The 24,043-nt window shown below is 36.0% G+C and overlaps 2 protein-coding genes and 1 pseudogene across 3 annotated transcripts; 2 read left to right on the top strand and 1 right to left on the bottom strand.

Annotated features, from left to right (window-relative positions):
* The first annotated feature begins 738 nt into the window (after positions 1–738).
* LOC113063649 (prestin-like) lies at positions 739–13,060 on the top strand. 2 transcript variants are annotated; one of them, XM_026233988.1, is made up of 19 exons: positions 739–868; positions 2,563–2,827; positions 3,715–3,854; positions 4,135–4,245; positions 6,019–6,191; positions 6,634–6,798; positions 7,327–7,479; positions 7,574–7,656; positions 7,758–7,905; positions 8,442–8,555; positions 8,744–8,821; positions 9,055–9,150; positions 9,326–9,432; positions 9,624–9,693; positions 9,894–9,986; positions 10,144–10,272; positions 10,531–10,743; positions 11,165–11,219; positions 11,842–13,060. In XM_026233988.1, exons 2-19 carry the CDS (start codon positions 2,673–2,675, stop codon positions 11,979–11,981), a joined length of 2,223 nt encoding a protein of 740 aa, XP_026089773.1. In that variant the 5' UTR covers positions 739–868; positions 2,563–2,672; the 3' UTR covers positions 11,982–13,060. The 2 variants fall into 2 exon arrangements, with proteins under 2 accessions (XP_026089773.1, XP_026089777.1); XM_026233992.1 differs by lacking the exon at positions 739–868 and adding an exon at positions 2,281–2,451.
* A 136-nt stretch (positions 13,061–13,196) lies between these two features.
* LOC113063717 (26S proteasome regulatory subunit 7) lies at positions 13,197–17,257 on the bottom strand. The gene is made up of 12 exons (XM_026234049.1): positions 17,075–17,257; positions 16,706–16,743; positions 16,512–16,593; positions 16,317–16,416; positions 15,697–15,828; positions 15,535–15,607; positions 15,356–15,451; positions 15,083–15,247; positions 14,659–14,746; positions 13,762–13,964; positions 13,553–13,649; positions 13,197–13,456 (listed from the first exon to the last, which is right to left on the bottom strand). The coding sequence occupies exons 1-12, from the start codon at positions 17,142–17,144 to the stop codon at positions 13,299–13,301; spliced, it is 1,302 nt and encodes a 433-aa protein (XP_026089834.1). The 5' UTR covers positions 17,145–17,257; the 3' UTR covers positions 13,197–13,298.
* A 289-nt stretch (positions 17,258–17,546) lies between these two features.
* On the top strand, positions 17,547–23,989 carry LOC113063638 (PR domain zinc finger protein 4-like; annotated as a pseudogene).
* The last annotated feature ends 54 nt before the right edge of the window (positions 23,990–24,043 follow it).

The following is a 24,043-nucleotide window of genomic DNA, read 5'->3' as shown; positions in this document are numbered from 1 at the left end:
TCATCCTTACTATCATGACGATTATGATGATGGTGTATACAATTTAAAATAAATCAAGTTCATCCTAAACTAGCATGGAATGACTCAAAAAGGCTTGTTTAGTCATGACAATTTCAGGATATGTTGTGATTGTGTTAGGCTATATTTTTATTTAAGATATCAGAAATTAGATTTTTTTAAATATACTTTCGTATTAATACTTTTCTTTTCCTGGACTCTGTCTCAGTTTGCCCAAAGTCTGTTAGGTTATTTACCTAGACATTTAAAAGTGTATAGCATGAGGTGCTACGCTTTTTGGAGAATTAAAAAAATATCAAACAACTTAAAACTATCAAAAATATTTTAAATCTGTGTTTAGAGTATATTTAACCAGCTTCAACCAGCTAAGACTAGTCTAAATACACATAATAGCCTACATTGGAATTATCTGTTGTTGAATAGTTGTTACACAAGATGGCGCGCTTACATTGTATTTACGACCTTGCATCGTTATATCAGAATAAATTATTTACTTAGAATAAAATTCGCTTGTTCTGATCATAATTACTTATATAACTTATATAACTATAATTACGTGTTTAACAATCTCTCTAGAATCAACCAGATATCTTATGTACAGCTTTTATCTCGTTTATCCGTTAGCGTTAGAGTTAATGAAGAACTACATGTCCCATGATGCTGTTCTCTGGCGTCAGTAGTGACGCATGAGGTACGTCTCGCTTTGCTTATCAGCGCAGCGGATGACGCAGCTGTAGTCGGCAGTTAAAGGGCTCTCAAATGTTATACAGTAACAGGACTGTCGATGCTCACGCTCTTCTCAGCTCAGTTCACCGACCTTGGGTCATTTTCAGGACGGACGTGGTGAGAGGTAAGATGCTTAGGCTTTCTGCCTCACCATTTAAATTACGATAAATGTGCAAAGCCCTTTAGTTACGCTATATTGTACCTGCTTAACAGGTTTGTGGAGTCGTAGGGTTGAACAGAACGAGGACGCTCTCCAAAAATGTTAATTTCTGGTTACCTTATGTTTATAAAAGTGTGAGGGAACAGAGTGTGGCAGAAAGACACGTACGATGTTGGAAGTCACTTAGTCATTACATCATGACTGTGCTGTAGACATGTGCATATGTCAGATGCTTTTTGGTTGTTATTTTCATGTTTCCTCAAAACCCTATGTATAAACGAATAGGCTAACGTTACTTTAACGACTAACGTTACTAGTTAAAAGCAGCTTTTACTATGTGTTGTTATAGGCTTTTTTTCTAAATGCATAATTTCAAATCCAGTAAATCCATTAACTTCTTTCTTCAGGAGAAAGCTTTTTAGTCTGTCCCTAGCGATGTGAATCCTACTTTTTCTGAATGTATAAGCAAAAATGCTAATTTTCTTTAAATCTGCACTACATGAAAAATCAACAACAACAACAAAAAATTGTCATTTCAGACTTTCTTTATTAAAAGACTCAAAGTTGTGTCCACAAGATGTGTGTACCATGATATTAATTTCATTAAAAGTCAAATAATGTATATAAAATGGAATACTGATATAATGTATTAAGGGTGTGGAAATTTCTAGGACAAGTTAGCTTCTCCTATCAAACCAAAAAAAATTAAATGCATTTATAAAGATCACTTCATATTTTGCCAACTGTAAATCTGGCAACTCTGTCTCTGATGCCCTCATCCCTGTTACTTAGCTTTACATCATTGCTGTATCTTTTGCATTTAAGTTGAGGTGACACAGTGTAATTTCTTAACACTTAAACCCATTGTTTGTGACCGAATGTTTAAAAAACTTGAAAAATCAGCCGTTTCAGAATGGATAAGAGAGCGCGTTTGACAGAATGACCCTTGCATGTCATGGGTTTATCTTGTGTCGTTTGTAATGTTTATATCAGTGCTTTGTCAACATTGGCCTACACCACTGGCATCAGTCACTTCCAGTACAATTCATTTTACTATGGTCTTGTGATTTGCAGAGGACTGTGCTAAAAATGGACTCGATCCGTGGATAGGTTGTTATTGCTCAAGCTGTACAACGTGTCCTCAGGACAGGTTGTGTGTTTTGGACACATATTAAATCATAGAACCGTGTAATGTAATTTTCATGCAACTTTTTTTCGGTTTGTCTGAATGGATAAAATTAACTATTATTATTATCATCATCATTATTATATAAAAAAGCAAAACATTTATCAAATTTTATTTTTATTATTTTATTTTTATTTATACATTTTTTTTTTTTCAGGTTACTGTCGGCCAATAGGCTTGCAGGCTGGTTTCTTTGTGCTTACTTTTGATGCAGCATTTAGGTATATTAAATATCCAGTTTGTCATTGCATGATAGATCATCACTGTACGAGCTAAAGTTGGCTGTCATTCACGATTATTTTGAGGGCTTGTAATTATACACCAGCAGAGTTGCAAGTCTCCAAATAAAACCAAGGGGGTTGTGAGTGGGACATTAAAAGTTTTGTGACCTAATAACTGATCCACAAAACATGCTTGAGTTAAATACATTTGTGTACATTAGTTGATTCTTAGCCCTGTTCTTTCTTCACAGAGTGCTCTCATTCTACCATTCATTGAAAACAGGAAGAGGAAGTAAAGCAAGTACACGAGTGCATTCACAAGGTCATCATAGCCTGACATGCCTGTGTTTCCACCGCTGCTATGGAGCACGTAACTGTTAGTGAGGAACCATCTGCTGCTCTGATGTACCACGTGGAACGTCCTGTATTCAATGAAGGCTATATTGACTCGGAGCTTCTGCATAGGAAGAAGAGGACATCCAAGTCCGTTCAACGGAGAATAGCCGAGCATCTCCGGTAGGGCTATTTCAAAACATTGTGCTTTCTTTCTTACTGATGATAGGTCTGTGTTTTCTTTCCTGATCTACAGTAAAGTCCAAAAGTCTGAGGCTGTATTGAGAAATATTCTGTAATGTATTATAGGTCACTAATCATACAAGCTCATTTTTGACATTGATCATGCAGCTATTTGTACAGATGATAAGATCCAGTGAAGCACAAGGTGATCATTCTCAAATCATGCACGAGGGCATGATCATCAGTTTTACACTTGTGGAGTTAGTGCAGTTTGAATCAAAAAAAAAAGAAAAAAAGAATGAGGCAAACCAAATACATTTTGACATTTGTGTTCATTTCAATTCCAAATTTCACGCATTGTTATTCTGATGATTTTAGTAGTAATGAAAAATTGTAAAAAAAAAAAAAAAAAAATCTAAATACAAGCATTAGTGGAATCAGATTTTTATCACGTTATTGTGACTTTCTTGGCTGTATGTTTGAACTATAACAATTTTATCAGGTTCAAGTGTTATCTGAACTTCAGAAAATCAGCTTGGACTGATAAAACAACTGTTTGACTAAGTAAACAACCATTTGTCATTTATGACAGTCTTATTATTTTATCATATCCTCCATATAATATTGCAGGACTACTAGTATTACACAACAATTGTGACATTTCTTTTGTTAAGTCTGCTTGTCCCAGTCTGAGCTGGATAAATTGATGACTCAGTTTCCTAACGAACAAAGGCGGACTATAATTTAAGTCGTCATTAACTGATAATCTTCTCCTCCGCTCTTAATGTTTGCAGAATTAAATTAAATTCTCTTTGCAGAATTTTTATATGCACAATAAAAACATATGACACATTTATACTAAAAGTCACCTCTCTCTTATTTTTCAGCTGTTCTTCTGAGAAAGCCAAGTCTGTTGTGTTTGGATTCCTGCCCATTTTAACATGGCTGCCATCTTATCAACTAAAGGAATACTTGTTTGGAGACATAGTTTCTGGAATCAGTACAGGTGTAATGCAGCTACCTCAAGGTCAGATGTTACTGAAAACTGGTTAATTTTAAAAATGAATAATAATTATTTTAAAATCTTCTTAAATGTATCTATTTAGAAGTATCAGTAATTTTATTTAATTTTATAGTAATAATAAGAATAATTATTATAAATATAGTAAACAATATCAACAAAATATTGTTGTTTATTAAATTATTTTACTTATTTACTCATTTTATTTTCATTTATTTTATGTCCTTGATCAATGTGCATATTAATTTGATCATTTCTCTTTCTTTTGATTTGTTGCATTCAACAGGTCTTGCATATGCGATGTTGGCAGCTGTTCCTCCAGTGTTTGGTTTATATTCATCGTTTTATCCTGTTCTGTTATACACCTTCTTTGGTACCTCCAAACATATATCAATAGGTGAGACTCAATGGCGTGCATGCCAGGCTTTTAATAACATGCTTGGGACTTAAAAAATAGTTTCAGCCCCAGACGGATCACCCACGGTTGGTTCGTTGACTGTCTGGTGCATATTGCTCACAAAAACTAAATAATGTTCCTTGGTCTGGGAAGTTGTAATCTGGTTGGCTGAAACTTCACAATGACTTCATGCAGTGGGACTTTGTGGAGACTGCCATGTACAGTGTTTTTTTTTTTTTTTTGTACTACACCTGTCTATTTTTTTGATAGGTAAACCCTACGCATTGCATTAAATGAAACTGCGGTTGGTTGCTACACATGCTGGTCACATGGGCTCAGATTACACTGCAATTTAAGCCTTTTTTTTTTGTGTTTTTTTTGTTTAATGTCTGTGTGCGTGTGACTACCTGAAATGTGACATTCCTCTCTACAGTTTTGCTAAGTCAGTGTTAATAAGCAAAGCGTTACTGTCAGACTAAACAAGTGCAGTCCAATTAGATAAGATTTAAAATCCTTACTCTGTTTTTCCCAGCTCTTCCTGAATTCCTGTGGCAAAGTCTCATCAGGAAGTCAGTTTTTCATTTTTCCTACCAATTGTACAGGTTAACAGCTCTAAAGCTGCTCTGGTTGCAGAGTCCTGATTTTCATAAGCAGGAAATGAAAGTGGCGTTTCTAAGAACCTTATTAGTGTTGTTGCAGACATCATTGTACTGTTTTATGGTTGGGTAGATTCCCTGCAGAGTTGTTTTTCTCCTGTTTAATGTGGGGATCTTCAAATCCTCAGAAATCCCTGCAGGATATTAGAAACACCACCAAGAACATAGATCAAAGGTTCAAAAGTCAAAAAGGTTACCCAAACCAGAGTTGTTGCTTTAACATCTTGTTTTCTCAGCCCCCGTGGCTACACTTGAGAGCGAGAGAATTGGCATAAGGTCCTGCTGCAAATAAGCATGTTGCCTCTTGTTAAAACAACACTCGCCTTCTGTCCCTCTATGGGCAATGTAAAACAGACCCAGATGCAGAGGGCTTTATCTAGATGAAGATCCAAGGCAGAGCTAATTTTCATAATTACACTGGGACATACTTGCTCACATAATAAAGGAGCTCCTTTTCCTGTGAAAACACTGAACCACTGAGAAATGTGTACCCAAGAGCGATTACACCACCTGTTACTCTTACACAATTACATTGTAAGTCTTAAGATACAATTTAAATAGTATAAATCCCATTGCATTAAATATTTAATCTAAAGCACTGTTTTTCTATGGCTAAAAATTGATTTAGGTAGAAATAGTAGGTTTCGCAATAGTACGTTGTATCTTTTTATGCGTGCACTTAAATGCCTTAAAGTGCTTAAGTAGTTACTGCTTGAAGATGTATTATTATTATTATTATTATTATTCTGCTGTAAAAGTGATAATGCAATAATAATAGATGTAAATACTGATTATAATTATGATTTAAGATGCAAAAAATACTATTCCTAATGTTATCCGATATTATTAGCCATAAATGCAGATATTGTTTTTTTGCATTTATGAAAATAGCCAAATCACATTTTTTTCAAGCATAGCATTTCACAAAAAGGTTGTGATGTTTTTAATGATGTAATAGTAGTTATTGTTAAACAATTCACAGTATTTGCATATATGATGTCTGGTAAGAGAGCTTATAACATAGTAAATAATTACAAAAATAATGTGTGATCCACACTTAACTTTAGCACAGTTTCCTTAAGTTTTATTGTAATATTTGATTGAATTTTTTTTTCAGGTACTTTTGCAGTAATCAGTTTGATGATTGGCGGGGTTGCTGTAAGAGAGGCCCCGGACTCCATGTTTGCAGTCAACGGGACCAACGCGTCACAGGTTGTGGATTTCGAGGCTCGTGATGCCAGAAGAGTGGAGGTGGTTGTAGCTCTGACCACCCTTGTAGGAATCATTCAGGTGGGCTGCTATCTGGTATTACCTGCAAAAGTTTTGAAAATCAAAATGAGTGTAGTATCTATTATTTAGATATCTATTATATAAATTTGTATTAAGGGTTACGTGTATAATATCTGAGAAAGAACTCGTTTTTCATTTCTCTCTCTTGATATGCTAAATTCATCTTTATTTGTCTTTTTTTTTTTTAACCCAACTGTAGTTGATCAAGACCAGTGCATCTCCAGTATCTGTATTTAGAATACGGTTAAATTCCTGAGTCATAGGCGTATAGCAGTGCATGTTTGTGATCACCCCCATCTTTTGTAGCTGAAAAACACTATTTTGCAAGAGTATTCTCTTTCTCATGGCCTTTCATGGAAAACTGTAAACCTCCTAAAGTTACTGTAGCCTGAGGTACTCTCAGATTGATGTTTGGGAACATAAATGTTCTGATCTCCCATAGCTTGTTCTGGGTCTGCTGAGATTTGGTTTCCTGGCGATTTACCTCACTGAGCCGCTGGTGCGAGGTTTCACCACAGCTGCCGCTGTGCACGTCTCCGTGTCGCAGGTCAAGTACCTGCTGGGAGTCCACACTGCACGCTTCAATGGGCCTCTCTCTGTAGTGTATGTGAGTAACCTTTGACACTTGGGAAACCTTAGGGTGTTTTTTTGTTGGTATGAGACACTTTTGCACCTATAAACACACTTCATATTACTTCATAAACACTTATTCACATATTCTCATTGGTGTTTATGTTATCAGTTGAATCACAAATTAATAAAGGTCTTTTCAAGGCCAGTTGTTGTTGGAAAGAGTAGCTTGATAAATTGAAATCAAATGTAAATATTAGATGAATAATTAAAATAGACTAAATAACTAAAATAAAATGTTAAAGTGCTACAGTGATAAAAAAAATATTTAAAAACAATACTAAAATAAAAAGTAAAAAAATTACCCTGAAAAGTCACAATAATGTAAAATATAAATTATTCTATAAAAATGTATATCAATAATAATAATAAATTCCTGTTTTAGTATACAAATAGTACTAATTTAAGAGTTAAAAACTCTTTTAACAGTGATATTGTTTTTTTTTTTTTTTTGTGGTTGTATAGCTTTATGTTGTATAGCTCTATTGATTTTGTTTTCCCCCAGAGTCTTGATGCTGTCTTCAGGAACATTGCAAGCACTAATGTTGTCACGCTAATTATTGGACTGGTGTGTATGGTGTTCCTCTACATCATTAAAGATCTCAATGAACGCTTCAAAAAGAAGCTACCTATCCCCATCCCTGGAGAAATCATAGTGGTAAATCTTTAAACGCCCTTCCTTTGAAACATATTGCTCACACATGTACTCAAAATCTCTTTGTGTGAATGCGTGATGTTCTTGTTCTCTGAAGGTAATTGTGTCCACTGGAGTCTCGTATGGGATGGTTATGTCTGAAAACTATGGAGTAGAAGTTGTGGGTAAAATTCCCACAGGGTGAGAACATGCAGGTTTTCTTATACATACCAAACTGAAATGGTTTACATTTTTACAAATGTTTACATTCTAATATTTCTTTCTTAATGTTTTGTTTTAAGGTTGCTGCCACCCAAGATTCCAGACTTCTCTGTCTTTCCTAACCTGTTCCCAGATGCCTTCGCTATATCTGTTGTTGGCTTCTCGATTGCAATATCATTAGCCAAAACCTTTGCTCTTAAGCATGGCTACAGTGTGGATGGAAATCAGGTAGAGGATAAAAGAAAATGTTAATGTTGTATTTTATTCACCTGCCCTTTATTGTAGTTTCTATGGCTTTAAGTTGCAGCTGAATTTCCAAGTCATTACAGCTGAATGTCCTGACCCTACAAATACTTAGTTACTTAGTTACCTGCCATTTAGTAGATCCTTTTGTCCAAAGTGACTTATAGTGCACTAATTGCAGGGAAAGTTCATATGGGGCAACATTGTGCAGAGGGGCATGCTTAAGTGAACAACAGTAATAGAGATGGATTGTGACCTCATTAACTCACAAGTATGCCTGTTTAGGACACATTTTTGTGTGAGTAGGCAAGATCATGAACTTAATGAGCACAAGCGATAGAAACTAGGAAATTTTGTTTTAATATAGAAAATTAGAGCGATGTTCGGAATAGCATATTAACGTACTACTCTACAGTATAATTACAGGTACACTACCATTTCAAAGTTGGTCGGTAAGATTATGATCCTGACATGAAATCACATGGTCTAATGAAGTTATTTTGTGTTTAATATGACTGTAGGAGCTCATCGCGCTGGGACTTTGTAACTTTATGAGTTCATTCTTCCACACGTTTGTCGTTACCGCCTCAATGTCTCGCAGCCTGGTACAGGAGAGCACAGGAGGACATACTGAAGTAAGTGAGACATATCTGTGATACATACTCATGAATGCAGTCGATGATTGCGAAAATGCGTTTCCTGAAATGGAGTGTCTCTTTCATAATGACATCATCTCAGTGGCTGTATAATTGCCATAAACCCATAAAGATAAGATTGCATCCTAAAAGACTAAATTGAATTATGTTAATGTGTTTGTCGGCAGATTGCAGGACTGTTGGCGTCCATACTTGTGCTACTGGTTGTAGTGGCCATTGGATTTGTCTTTCAGCCATTGCCAACAGTAAGTGAAGTGCTATCTGATGTGCTTGCCGTGGAGCTTATTGATTTTGTGCAAAAATGAATAATAAATAAAGAAAATGGTTTAAAACGTCTTGGTCTTTTTTTGGAAGTGCGAAGGACAGTCCTAATTTGTTACCAGAGCCCTCTTGGCAGAACATGAGCATTCTTAGTGCAAAAGGACAAAGGTCAAAGATCAGTTGGTGTTTATTATTGTCGTCTTTGTATTCTCATTAGACTGTGTTGGCTGCTATCATCATGGTCAATCTCCTGGGGATGTTTAAGCAATTGAAAGACATTCCTGCATTATGGAGAACCAGCAAGATTGAACTGGTGAGTGTCAGACGCACTTCGTTTGGTTTATCATGTAGTTTTTAATCATTGCCATCTGTTTAAATGAAACACTTTCTCTTTTTAAACTTCCCAGTCGATAAATGGGAGGTGGGGGGATTGGTGATTTATGAGATTAGTTTTTGTCATTGATTATGTCTGACATGTTTTTTTTCAGGCAATTTGGCTGGTGTCCTTTTTTGCATCAGTTCTCCTGGGTCTGGATTATGGTCTGGTGGTTGCCATGGGCTTTGCCATACTCACAGTTATTTACAGAACACAATGGTAAAACACCGTGTCTTACTGCTCTGATACCTTCTGATAACAAAATTCAGCTTGAAAACCCTTTTCTTGTCTGTCAATATGAAATCTTAATATTTAATTAAAACAATGTGTTCTATTTGGATTATTTTGACCATTTTATTACTTTCTTACTTGCCAAAGGAAATGTTTAATTCCTATCTTCTTATTTTAAGCCCTAAGAATGCTCTTCTTGGACAAATCCCAGATACAGAACTGTACTTTGATGTGGATGAGTATGAAGAGGTAGGACATTTCTTTTAAAATGCATCCAGTCGTCTTAACATATTCGTTAATGACCTAGATGCTTAACTTGCTTCATTCCAAAAGCGTTCTTCTCAAGCTTTTCTTAGTCACAGGCTCTCAATTAGGCCTGATTTAATCCGTCATGCTTTTTTCCACCACAATCTTTGTCCTCTTATCAGTCGTTTGTTCTCTTTCTCAAGGCTGAGGAATGCTCAGGGATCAAGATTTTTCAGTCCAATACATCCATATACTTTGCAAACAGTGACCTGTATGTGAGCGCCCTCAAGGCAAAGGTGAGACCAAATGCTTAAGTTATTATTAACTTCAAATGTTGTGTGTTTTATGGTTCTGTCCTTGAGTATTTATTAAACATACGTTGTGTAGAGAGATTCCTATGAGCAGCAGGCCTTTGTCTTCATAATTCAGTACACTTTATTTTTGTGACTACAGACTGGAATTGACCCAGCAAAACTGCTCGCTGGCAGGAAATCACAGCTAAAATATGCAAAAAGAGACAATGGGGCGAAGAAGGCTGTAAACCACTGCTCCTCAGTGAAGAAAAATGCAGTTGTCTTATTGGTATGATGTTTTTTCATCTGTGACCTATGACTTTTACAAAAGCATTTGATCCTCAACATGGGTTCCCCATGTTTGTATTTTTGATGCATCACTAAATTTGTTATTTCAGAGCTATACAGATTTCACTGTACAATCACAAAACTTCAGAACAAACATTATAGCTTTTCTTCTGTAAAATCTTTCCATGTATGTGGCGGCTTAGTGATGAAACATTTCTGAGTATGTGACTGACTGACATGTTCTGTGTTGCCACAATAGGATGTGGAGCTGGGCGTCACTCATGAGGTGGTGGCTGGGCCGATGAAGCAGATGGATCATGTGTATACCAATGGCCAGATGAATGAGAACCACACTGAGTCTGAATCCGAGGAAGACTTCTTTCTCCAGCGTCTAACCCCCATTCACACCATCATACTGGACTTTACTCCTGTTAACTTTATTGACTCTGTAGGAGCCAAAACCATTAAATCAGTAAGTCAACAGCCTTTATTTCCAAAGAAGACACTTGAAGACCGATTAGAGATATCTGGCTTAATACATTAGACCACACGTTGTGCTGTTGCATATTGAGAAGCTTGTTTTATTCATTACATCAGTTTTATGGGTTAGATGTTTGAACAAACCACTGACTCTTAATATTACATTTCCACACGTTACATTTCCTGTTTTGTTTGTACTATTGATATGTCATGGCTTGTTGAGAAAGGGTGTGTTGTTACTGATACTGATCATGATGTTTGCTCAGTGGATGAACAATACCATAGGTCCAGTGACCTAAAAACACTCAGAACACCTTAGAAACTGTTTCGCAACACCTTAGCAACCTCCTACAACATTGTAGAAACCATATCGAGTCATTTGTGGTTAAAATAGTTCCTCTTTTCTTCTGCAGGTGATAAAGGAGTTTGCAACAGTCGATGTGAAAGTTGTGCTTGCTGGATGTAGCAGTAAGTAATTAATTTAATTTTTACATAATTAATATTTATAATATAATATTCAGTTTTGAGTGAAAACTTGCTGGATGTTACAGTAATTAATTATATTTACACATGTATAAATTTCTATATAATGTAATATAATAAACAAACCTCTTTTCTTTGAATAGTTTTTTTTCCCACTCAGTGAAAATCATGGGATGAATAATTTTTTGAGAAATGTTTTGGAAGCTTGGTTTTGTTATTGTTAATGTCTGATGTGTTTTTTTTAGGGCAATTTGGTGTCTTAATATAATCTTTTTTTTTAAACTCCTACTTGTTAGATGTAGCAGTAAATAATTAATTACATTTATACATACTTTTCTATAAAATAATGTATTTACAAAATGATATAATATGACTGAACTCCACCAGAGTTCATATGTTTTATGTAGGTTAAAGTTCATTGTGATCTATTTGTTGAATGTGGCAAACATCTCCACCTAGAGTTGGAACTAACAAACCTTCATGTGGACAAGTCAAGCTAATGTTTGTTGACATTAACAACAATTAATTTTTTAATGCTACTATATATTAATGTAACAAATTTTCTTCGATCCTTTTAAGATCTTTTATATGTTTGTGTGTTGTACAGGGACTCTGCTCTCTGAACTCAGGACACTAAAATTCTTCTGTGAGCCCGTGACCCCTGACCTCATTTTCCCCACCATTCATGACGCAGTGTTGCATTGTAAGCGCTCGAGGGATATCCCAGTCTGCCCTGAGGTCAAGTGAACACACAAACCAAGCTGAAGGGCAGAATACGGATAGAGTCGTGCTCAAACGAGCACAAGTACTGTTACTCATAAGTCACTTTAGTGATCGATATCACTTTTGGATGTCATGATTACAAGGAGAGTTTAAGAAGTCAGCAGGCCAAAAAGTTTTAGACGGAAACACTTTATTTAATGTGAATATACCAGCAAATGTTTAGCTTAATATGATGACATGGTGCTGTTGTTTTATTGCACTAGACATAATCGAAAGCTTCACTGCAATGTTACTGATGACTTTAAAACACTCTGTAGCTTCAGTTCTTTAAAGTGCAGTTAGTGTAGATGGATTCTTAACCAGTGTTTATTTTATAGCACTGGTTCAAATCTTTTATTGACATTCCAGGAAGCTTATTTTTATGATAGAAATTAAGTTTTACAATTGTACACCATGTGCTAGTTTTCCTTTTTGCTGTATTAAATTTTAATTTTCTATTTTTTTGAAATATCTGACTGTAGTTTTCAGTAAAACAAGAGGCGATATGTTAAATTTTTAAAGACCTGATCCCATAAGTGCACTGTTGGTGACGATGCTGCTTTTTGTTTCATGATATAAACTTCAGTCTGATGTTTTTGAGAAAACACTTGCCAGATATCAATTGTATCGGTTTGTTTTAGGTGACACATTTGGCTAAAGGCTTATCTAGGTTGCTCCAGGGGTTCTTGGCACCAATTTCAATTTAACCTTATTATCAATATATAGGGTTCTTAGTTAGTGGTTCCTTTTGAATCCACAAAGTCTTGAAAATTCAATTCAGGTGTTCTTGTCTTTAGAACATTACATGGAAATTCCACAGGCTGAGATGGTCTAAGACATGTTTGACACACATGCTGCCTATGAAATGTCCACTCGGAGCACTTTTTGTTTCAAATCAAGTGTACACACACAATTACCCAACGAATTGAGATTTGCAGTTATGAAGACCAAAGCTCAACAATCTGTTGCACCTGCGTATAAAGTGGTGCATTTTATTGTATTTTTATGCTGGTGTGGATTTAAGATATTTTTGTATAATAAATGCAATACAGTACTCTAAATTATTAAACATCTATTCCTCAAAGGTGCATTTCTATTTATATAATTATTTCTACATTTATTACTAATTTATTACATGTAACCGGTCTACTAACCTGAAGAAGGGGACAAATATTTAATATTAAGCAATAAGACAATTAGTAAGGATAATGTTTTTATTTGATATCACAGGAAAAGTGACAAGACATATGACAATTCTTGAATAATCAGGCTAAAAAACTAACATTTATGCAGGGAAAAGGTTTAGTTGTAAGTCATGTAGCGAGGGGTGGCGCTGAATTTAGCGTAGGATTTGATGACTTTGTTCACGGCCTCCAGAAAGTCTTTCTCCGTAGCGATTTTTCTACGAGCTCTGATGGCAAACATTCCTGCCTCTGTACACACGCTGCGAATCTCAGCACCTGAGAGAAGAAAAGCACAGCAATTTTAACTACAGCTCCAAGGCCTCCACCTTTAGGTCTATGCAAATATTGTCTATTTAAATTGTGTGCACTCACCTGTGCTGTTTGGACAGAGACGTGCAAGAAGCTCGAAGCGGATATCTCTTTCCACACTCATAGAGCGGGCATGAATCTTGAAGATGTGAGTACGTCCCTAGAAACAGAGTGCAAATGGTTACATACATTTACATATCTATCAGAATGTGAGATTATACTACATGTCTTTCTTTAGCCAGTAAATGGTAGCCATTGTAGCTAACACTCACTTCCAAGTCAGGCAGGCTGAATTCAATCTTCCTGTCCAGACGGCCGGGTCTCATCAGAGCAGGATCCAGGGTGTCCGGTCTGTTGGTGGCCATCAGGACTTTAATGTTTCCTCTGGGATCGAATCCATCCAGCTGGTTGATCAGCTCCAGCATGGTTCTCTGCACTTCATTATCTCCTCCGGCTCCATCGTCAAAACGGGCACCTGTAAGACGGCAGCTTAAGCATCACCGAGACTTAACATAAAGGTCAAATCTGTGAGACAAAAACAAAAGCTGAGATTTTAAAGGGAAGTTCCACCCAAAAATGAATATTCGGCCACTTACTCATCCTCATGTCATTCCAAACCTCTGTGTATTTCTTTCTTTTGCTGAATACAAAAGAAGATATTTTGAAGAATGTTGGCAAATTAGTAGTTCCCTTATTTTGTCCATAGAAATAAAGTTAATGGCAGCAGGAACTATTTGACTGCCAACATATATTTTGTGTTCAGCAGAAGAAGTTTGGAAACATATGAGTGTGAGTAAACAATTACAGAATTTTTACTATCCCTTTCAATACAATAAGAGGCCATTCACACAGAGCTGTGCTACCTTTCCATTATTTTTCTATGTAAACACTCTAGATGAACGTTTGACTTGAATGTCACACTTTTACAACACTGTCATACAAGAGACGCTGCAAAGGACATGAACGCAATCAACAAACATGTCCATCTAGGTTGTATTTACATAGAAAAATAATGGAAAAGAAGCACAGTAGAATGGAAATATTGATAACATACTTCTAAGATTTCTAAAACCATATTCAGGACTGGCTTGTAGACAGGAACCTCAAAAACCTCAATCCACACAGTTTGAGGCCGCCGAAAGAAGAGTATTACAAATAGGAAATTTTACCTCCAATGGCGTCAATTTCATCAAAGAAGATCAGACAGGCTTTTTTGGTCCTTGCCATCTCAAACAATTCACGAACCATCCTGGCACCCTGGATTAAACACAAAAACATGTTGTAATAAACATTTTTCAAGCTAAAAGAAGATATCGTGAAGAATGTTGGCAATCGAACAGTTGTTGGTCTCCACTGATTTCTATAGAAGGAAAATAAATACCATGGAAGGCAATGGAGACCATCAACTGTTTGATTACCAGCATTCTTCAAAATATCTTCTTTTATGTTTGACATAAGAGAGAAACTCACACAGGTATGGAACAACATGAGGGTGAGTAAATGATGACAATTTACATTTTTGGGTGAACTATTCCTTTAACTACCTATTTTTTTTCTTTATTTTTTAAACAGGTTGATAGAAAATACATGTACCTCTCCAACATACTTCTGAACCAGCTCAGATCCAATGACTCTGATGAAGCAGGCATCAGTGCGGTTAGCCACAGCTCGAGCACACAGAGTTTTCCCTGTACCGGGTGGCCCGAAAAGCAAAACACCCTTTGGAGGCTCAATACCCAGGTTCACAAAGCGCTCAGGCTGGAATTATAAAGACAGAGATTGATTTTAGTGCTTAATCAGTATTTCAGACGTGTAATACCTCCTGTTTGGTTTTAATAGGTACAAATGGATGTATTCCCGACTCACATGGAGCAGAGGGGTCTCAACCACTTCTCTCAGCTTCTCGATCTGCTCTTTGCAGCCTCCAACATCACTGTATGTCACATCAGGCTTCTCCTCCACCTGTTTATGTACATTACATCATTATTCCTGCAGTGTTGCCTTGATGATGTATACGATCCCAAACAACACAAGCGGTTTCGTACCTGCATCATAGTCACAGTAGGATCGATTTTGGGTGGCAGTGGAATGTGGATCTGATACTTATTTCTGTCAACCCTGTTAACAGAAAGCAACTCTTTTAGATACAAGCTGAAAAGTTGGCAATAAAGTAATTATGATGTGTCTAATCCATCATGTGAGCTTACCCAACCCTCATTCCTTCCTCAATGTCAGTCGGAGCGACCTGATCGCTCAGGTCCACCACAAACTTGGCAAACTGTTTCACATTAATAATGTACTTCGGATCCTCAGAGTCAGAGTTGATTATCTTGGTGCATCTATGAACAAATAAAACTACATATGAGTTCATTTATTTTGTTTGCATTTATTTGATCAAGAATAGAGGGAAAAAAAATGTATATTGTAAAATATAATAATTTAATACAAAGCTGAATTTTTAGCAGCCATTTCTTCAGCCTTCATCTTACAAAATCCTTCAGAACTCATTCTAATATGCTATTTTAATGCTCAAAAAAATATTTCTTATTATTATTAATGTTGAAACCAGATGTGCTTCTTAATATTTTTTTCTGGAAACAAATTAAAACGGACAGCATTTATTGAATAAATCCAGTATCAATCAATCAAAGTTTTAATCAATCTTTTGAACAAGTGTTTTTGAACAATCAATTTAATGCATCCCTACTGAATCAAAGCATTATTATTGTTTATTTTTTTAATCTTAAAATGGTAGTATGTCATAAGCAAATAATCTGTTTCTTATAGGGTAACCCTTAATAAGTTAAATGTGTTTGTCCTGTCTTACCTGGCCACCTGCAGTGGCTGTTCACTCTGTAGAGTCTGTTTGTCTGCAGCCAGATCCCATAATGCAGGAGGAGCCAGACCTGTATCTGACTCTTTAATACCTGCCAGACACACAAAATACAGCATCAATGCATTTGTGTTACAAAGCAAAGAGCCATAAAATTAGCTCCTCACAAAGAAATGACAGCACACTTACCTGTGAGCTCATTTATTTTCTTCAGAAGCTGTTGAATATCATCTTCCACTTGTTTGATCTGTCTGGAATACGTACTTTGCCCCTATTCACAAACAAAAGCAAGTGACTAAAAGGCAATTAACACTGCTGTAACTTCTGCTAAATGAAAGCCATCTGAATGCTAAAACAGGCAGCTTTTTAGTGCAAATACTTACATAGGTTTTCAGGAGTGCAATATCTCCTTCATCCAACGCTGAGAAATAAAACAAATCAAGATAATTAAACATGATATTCATCATTTTACAGAACGGCAGACGCATAACGTGTTTATCTTTCTCTGATAAGTCTGTTCAGGCTAACACAGACTGACATAACTAACAACACTGAGACATTTGAAAGCTCGTATAATTAACGTGGGAGAGTAAATATGTGAAGTAAAGGACGACACAACATTAAAATAGTTTTAGTTTAGTAGATTCGGCTTTTGTTGACAAATTCCAACTGCAGAGCGGCTAGTCGACAAATGCTAATCTGTCTCTTATAATCTAAAATCCACCCGAAAGTCTTCGCAATAATAACGTTACATCGAATTGGTTTGTCTTCTTTCTCCTCTTCTTTTACTTTGCGTTGCTCGGTTCCTAAATAATCAGGCATGACTGCTTTTTTTCTTTGTAAATAATTAGGTTAGTGACTGTTCAGTCAAGATTACACAGCAGGTTTTCAGACGAACAGTCACAGCGCTTTTCTGTTCCGCTGCGTAAGAACACAGGAAACTGCGATTGTATTTCAAAATAAAAGTGCCCCAAGAATTCAGAGAGAAAGAGAGCCATTTCAATTTGGTATTCCCTATTTGTTTATTTTAATTCGCTATAACTTTTCTCCACACACTATTTTTGGCTATCTATAGTAGTGCATATATATATATATATATATATATATATATATATATATATATATATATATATAATTTAATTTAAATTTAATATATATAATATAATATATATTTAAATTGACAAAGCATATTGAGGGACTCTTATTTTGAAACACCACCCCGCCTTGAGTCATACACTGACTGTTTTGCCTTTATCTATGTTTTTGTTTTCATACCACAAATCTTCCACTGAAGAATTAATATTTGTTCTTTATAGTAGGTAAATTATTTGTTTGTCTTTTAAATAATATATGTACCTTGCAATGAACACCTTCTGTTTTTGCATTTCTCTTAGACTAGTTAACTAAACTCAGTAGCTTCAAACACTGGCTGCATTAACTTACTGGCTCTTTCTTGTCGATGTGCTGTTACTTACATATATATTTTTGAATATTATATAGATATATTTGTGTTTAATATGAGTTATTAGTATTTCGCTATCGGTTTAGTGACCAAGACAGCTTGTCAAGTAAATGCATTGCCAGAATGACTATAAAACGTGTCTTAAAGAGGTTGATAATTGAATCCTGTGATCTAAACTAAACGCTGCCATAATTACTAAGAAGATCCTAGAATGCATCCATCAAATCAGTGCCTTAAGTGATCTGTGCTGTCAGGTAAACAAACATAATTTATTTACATGTCTGTTTCTGCACAAGCAATATGATATATGAGTTGTAATTGAAATGCAATAATTTTCTTTTATTTAGCATGAATGATATGAACCTCAGCCCAGTGGGCATGGACCAGCTCAGCGTGCCGCCTGTGAGTGCAAGTCACCTCTGCCTCCCCACATCCCCAACGCACAATCCCATCACTACTCAGGGTCAGGAATCAAATGCCTTTTAGATGCATGTGTATATCTAGAGAAGTATGGAGAAGTAACATGTCAGTTTTATTTCAGGCATGCCAGTCACTATACCCAGCCTGGGTCCATCACTTGGGCCTCTTCCTTCTGCACTGTCCCTGATGTTACCCATGGGTCATTTAGGGGACAGAAGCGTTATGTGTGGCCTTCCAGAAAGAAATTATACATTACCACCTCCTCCATACCCACACCTGGAGAGCAGCTACTTCAGACATATCCTTCCAGGTGATGTTAATTAAAATATGTTAATGTGCATTTTAAACCAGTGACTGACAAACATTTGGACCTAGGAATTCCCTTAATGTACAACTAATTTAGAATTTCCCAATAATATTATAATTTCTTATAATAATGACTAACATATCTTTACAACTTTTTGCAAGGATCTTTAATTTATTGTGCCATACTGTTTAGTGTCAAACCGAGAGAAATGTATGTTTATTTAATTATTCCAGATGAAGTATAATGAATAAAAAGTATATATAAAAAAGAATTGTGTTTAATTTGCTCTATAGAGTTATCTTAAACTCTTGTTGGCAGAAATAATATGTTCTATGAAATATTCTATTTTCATGTAAAGCTTTTGAACAAATGTATTTTTATTTTTTGTAGGCAAATATAAAGTTTAATAGGATATATTTTAATAGATAAATATAAATAAATATATTTTTGTAGTATGATTTAAGCACATTAAAATATATATTTTTAATTATATTACTATATTTAAATATTTGATATCTGCCAAAATACATTTTTAATCAAGCTTTAGGGCAACTTAAGCTAATTTAAAATACATATATAAATTTTTTTATATAGGAATGAATGAATGAACAAGTGAACTAATTAATGAATGAATTCTAGAAATTTTAAATCAGTGTTTAAATACAAAGTCTGTATTTTGCATACAAAATTGTGAAATAAAATATTCTATAAATTGCTTTATTTCTGTTGAAATGTATTTTAAATAAAGCTTTAGAGCTGATACATTTTGATTCATTTTTGTTGGTAGAAATAATTATGGCTTAGACTATATTATTTCAACAAACGACACATTTTATTATATAAAACTTTTGAGCAAATTGAGCACATTTAAATCAGTTCAATCAACAGAAATGTATTTTTTTGTTTGCTGTAAAACTTTAATTAAAATGCACTGTTGGCAAGAGTAATATATCATAAAAAATATTAGATTTCTGCCAAAATGCATTTTAATGACGCTTAAGAGCAAATTATGCTCTCTTAAAATACATTTTTAATTGTTTATCAATTCACTGACCCTGTGCAGTACCTTTACGGAACCCCAGGGGTCTTGTATTTTTATTCATGTACCAATTTAATAAAATCCAGCCTTCTTTATTTAATCTCTTTAGGTATTCTGTCATATCTGGCAGATCGTCCCCCTCCCCAATACATTCATCCCAGCAGCCTTAACATGGATGGGACTCTTTCCGTGTCCAACAACAACCCCTCTGGATTAGACCCATACAGTGGCCCCGGCGGCCCTCTAGAACAAGGCCTGGTGACCCTTGACACAAGACAGGTGGGAGGCCAGGCTGATCTCCACCAAGGAGGGACTCACGATGTTCAACTACACGCCACAGGACTTAACATGGAGTCACGTGTAAGTAGTCCGATGTCTCCTGATGGAATGGAAGAGGACTTGGCCTCCATGGAAAGTGTCGTGGTGGCAGAGACCCAGCAGCAGCTGGGTACCAGACCTCAGCCTCATGAGGGTTTGACAGGTGTGAACTCCTCAGGAGGAGTGATGCCCCTGCATGGAGCAGGCCTGGAGCTCCCGGGGGTGATGGAGCAGGAGCACATGGGCAGCAGAGTAGGAACCAGAACTACAGGAGCAGGCGGTACAGGGACACTGGGTGAAGCCTTGCACTCCACTGGAGAACTGAACTCTGGGGTGGTTAGTGTGGTGCTCACGGGGGCCACTCAGGCTCAACTAGAACAGGTATCTCTACAAGGAATGGGACTCGAGCCTGTTAATGTGTCACCCATCACTGCAGAAGTGTCTCTTGGGCCGGACAACAGTCTAGTGCTCGTGAACTCTACTTTACAACTAGAAGACTCAACATCTAATAAGGAAAACATGGCCACTGCCTTCAACATATGTAAGATCTGTTTGCTGATTTAGTGTATTGGAAGGCATTTTAATCCAATTTCATGCATTTGATCTTTTATTTTAGGGTGCACTTTATGTGAGCGGTCATATTCGTCAGACTGCCCTGAGCATGGACCCGTCACATTCATCCCAGACACGCCCATTCAGAGCAGAGCCCGCCTCTCTCTGCCCCGCCCCCTCTGCCTCCGCATTTCTGTAGCCGATGAACCCATTGGTACATACGTTGTGATCAATTCTCAAAATATAGTTACTTATAATACTTTATTGTGTAGCGTCCTTATGATAAATGTTACAGGAGTTATTAAATCAATAACAGTAAGTTATGCAAGACTACAAGCAAATAACCCTAAACCAAACTTTAACCTTCTAATAAGTACATGATGTGAATTAATATTGCTCAGAACTTATTTATATAATTATACTTTCAGTATATCCAATATACCAGTATACCAGTAAAATAAAATAAAAAACTGTAATATCAGCCAATAATCTACATGCTGCCAATAAATTATGGAAATAGCTACATAATATATTATTGCTAGTAAAATTTAGCCAGAAACAATTGACTACTTTTGATTATCGAAGATGCTTGGTTAACAATTTTGTTTACAGTCTTCTTGTTACACATCTAAAATGTGCTTACTATATTAATAACAGTAATGTATGCATGATTACATGCAACTAAGCCTAAACCAAACCCTAATTCTGACCCTAACACTGTAGTAAGTACATGTTGTAAATTCATGTTACTTAGTAGTTAAATATGTAATTACAATGTAACAGAGGCAGCTTAAAATAAAGTGTAATCAATGTGACTTAACAGTTAGCTTGTTAATTGTAGTTAATGGGAAGTGATGTTGTGGGAAGGATTTAGTTTGATTGCTGAAGCCATTGTTTGTTTCCTTCAGGTGTGTTTGCTAGAGAAACCATACCCTCCAGGACCTGCTTTGGGCCAATGGTCGGACAGCACTGTAGCAGTGTAGAACTTACAGACTGGTCTGATAGATACCCCCCAAATATGGAAGGTACATGAAACCCAACACATGAATATTAGAATGAGTTCTGAACGATCATGTGACCCTGAAGACTGGATCTGCTGAAAATTCAGCTTTGGATTCAGAGGAATAATGTACATTTCAAAACTGATTAAAATAAAAAAGAATCAAAGGCTCAAAAATGGTAAAAGGTTTTCCATACCCCAAACATTAGCAAGCTAGTGTATACTACTAAATTGCATCCTTTTATCCACTATTAATTACACTGACATGTCATGTTGTAATCCTAAAAATAGCTTTAATAGGTCACTGTGCATTTAATCTAATGTAGATGTTCCACAATGACATCCAAGAGTTCTTTATTGTGACGACAGATGAGCATGAATGCAACTGGATGATGTTTGTACGAAAAGCAAGGTAACCACATCCCCAGAAACTATTTTCATGGCAGTTATTTCAGGAAGCTCTATATTGAAAACATGCATTGTATGAAAACAATCAGGTAGCTGAACACCAAAATCAACTCTATTTGCAGGACTGCAGAGGAACAGAATCTCGTGGCATATACCGACGACGGGAAGCTGTATTTCTGCACATCCAGAGAGATTCTGCCAGATCAGGAGCTGTTGTTTTATTACAGCAGGGACTACAGCAGACAGTTAGGTGGGACTTCCTCTTGCATGGAACCCTCTGCCTTAACCTGTAAGAAAGTAAAGTATTTCCATATAAGATCTCTGTGTCTCATCAGGTGTGCTCAGAGTGCCAGAAGGTCAGATATGTCATTGTGGAAAAGAATGTGGCTCTTTCACAGAGTTTAAATCCCACCTCAACAGCCATGCCCAGAGCCACAGCCCCACCCAGGACCACCCTGCTCACGCTATACACAACCAATCTCAGTCACAGGAGAAAGTGACCAGTGAGTCGTCCCAGTCCGCTTCCTCCCCACAGTGGCAGTGCCACTCCGATGTGAATGAGCATTCCAGCAGGAGCAGCAGCATTGGACACGGTCGCGAGAGAAAGTTTAAATGCAGCATGTGTGCACGAGGGTTCACTACGTCCACTAAGCTAAATGTGCATTTCATGGGGCACATGGGCATGAGACCACATAAGTGTAGCTACTGCAGCAAAGCCTTCAGTGATCCCAGCAATCTCAGAAAACACCTGAGAATCCACACGGGTAAATGCACATTAGAAAATTGCATTTGAAACTGTTCATAATTGTGAAACTGTAGTAACAAGCCATTTTGATATAATAACAAGGAAATAACTTTTTTATCCATTATGATTTAATGATACAAAGAATCAAATCCTGATGGATAAAATTAAATCCGATGCCACTTAGAAATGCATTACATTTTAGAAACAGTGGTTTATGAATTCTGGTAAATTAGGTTAATTTGTTTTCAGTGAAATTACTTTATTATTGGCCAGAAAAAGTTGCTGTCATCATTACTGCTCTGCTCATGAAATATAATTGTTTTTTTCTGCAGGTCAGAAGAACTTCAGGTGTACAGTATGTGGGAAGTCTTTTACTCAGAAGGCACATGTGGAATCTCATATGGTTATACACACTGGTGCCAAGAACATTAAATGTGACCATTGTGACAAGATGTTTGTGAGGAAACAAGATCTCAAACAGCACATGTATTCACATTCACTGTAAGGCTAGATTTCATATTTTATTTAAAGTATACATTTGAAATATCCCTTTAAAATGTATAAATTAATGATATGCATTTTATATATATATATATATATATATATATATATATATATATATATATATATATATATATATATATTTAAATGCAATAAATAAATTTTATTGTAATATGTAACATTTACATAATATATAACATTATGAACTTAAAGTGCATTGAGAATGTTGCATGTTCTCCAAATATTTTACTTTCCCTGACAAAACCATTTAAAAATATAATTTACAAGTATATGGAATAATGTAAACCTATCATATTCGTAATTTTTTCTTTGCGTATCATTTTCTTACCTGCTTTAACAGCCACCTTTTTTCCTTGATTATCCTTTCTTTATTCCAGAGACCGTCAGATAACTTGTCCAAAGTGTGACAAACAATTCTTGAAAACAGACCATCTCAAAAAACACTTGAACTCTCACGATGGGAAACGGGATTTCATCTGTGAGAAGTGCAACAAGGGCTTTCTCACTAAATACCACCTCACACGCCACCTCAAAATCTGCAAGGGTCCTAAGATCAGTCGAAGGCCAATGCAGGGGGAGGAGGGAGAGGAGGAGGAAGACGAGGAGGATGAGGAAGAGGGAGGGTAGATGAAGGACAGATCAATCCAGTCAATGAGCAAGAGTGTGGAATAGGCTTGAGAGGATTTACGTCAGAAAAATTATAATATAACGGGATGAATCCAAACCTTATCTAGCCTATTTATTTGACCCTTTTTTGTGTGTTCTTGTTCTTCCCATCAGCCTTTAATTCCTGATGCCAAAATTTGTTTATGCCTAAATCAAATAGCCAACAGAAATGTAATTAGATTTAAATAAGAAAAATTATGCATCACATAATTTTAAGTCAAGTGTCACTGTTAAATGTATAAATTATTGTCCAAACAATAAAGAAAAGACATTGCCTTTTTG

Source organism: Carassius auratus, chromosome 4 (genome assembly GCF_003368295.1).
Source record: "Carassius auratus strain Wakin chromosome 4, ASM336829v1, whole genome shotgun sequence".
In the NCBI taxonomy this organism is placed as follows: domain Eukaryota; kingdom Metazoa; phylum Chordata; class Actinopteri; order Cypriniformes; family Cyprinidae; genus Carassius; species Carassius auratus.
This window is presented reverse-complemented; position numbering and strand designations above follow the sequence as displayed.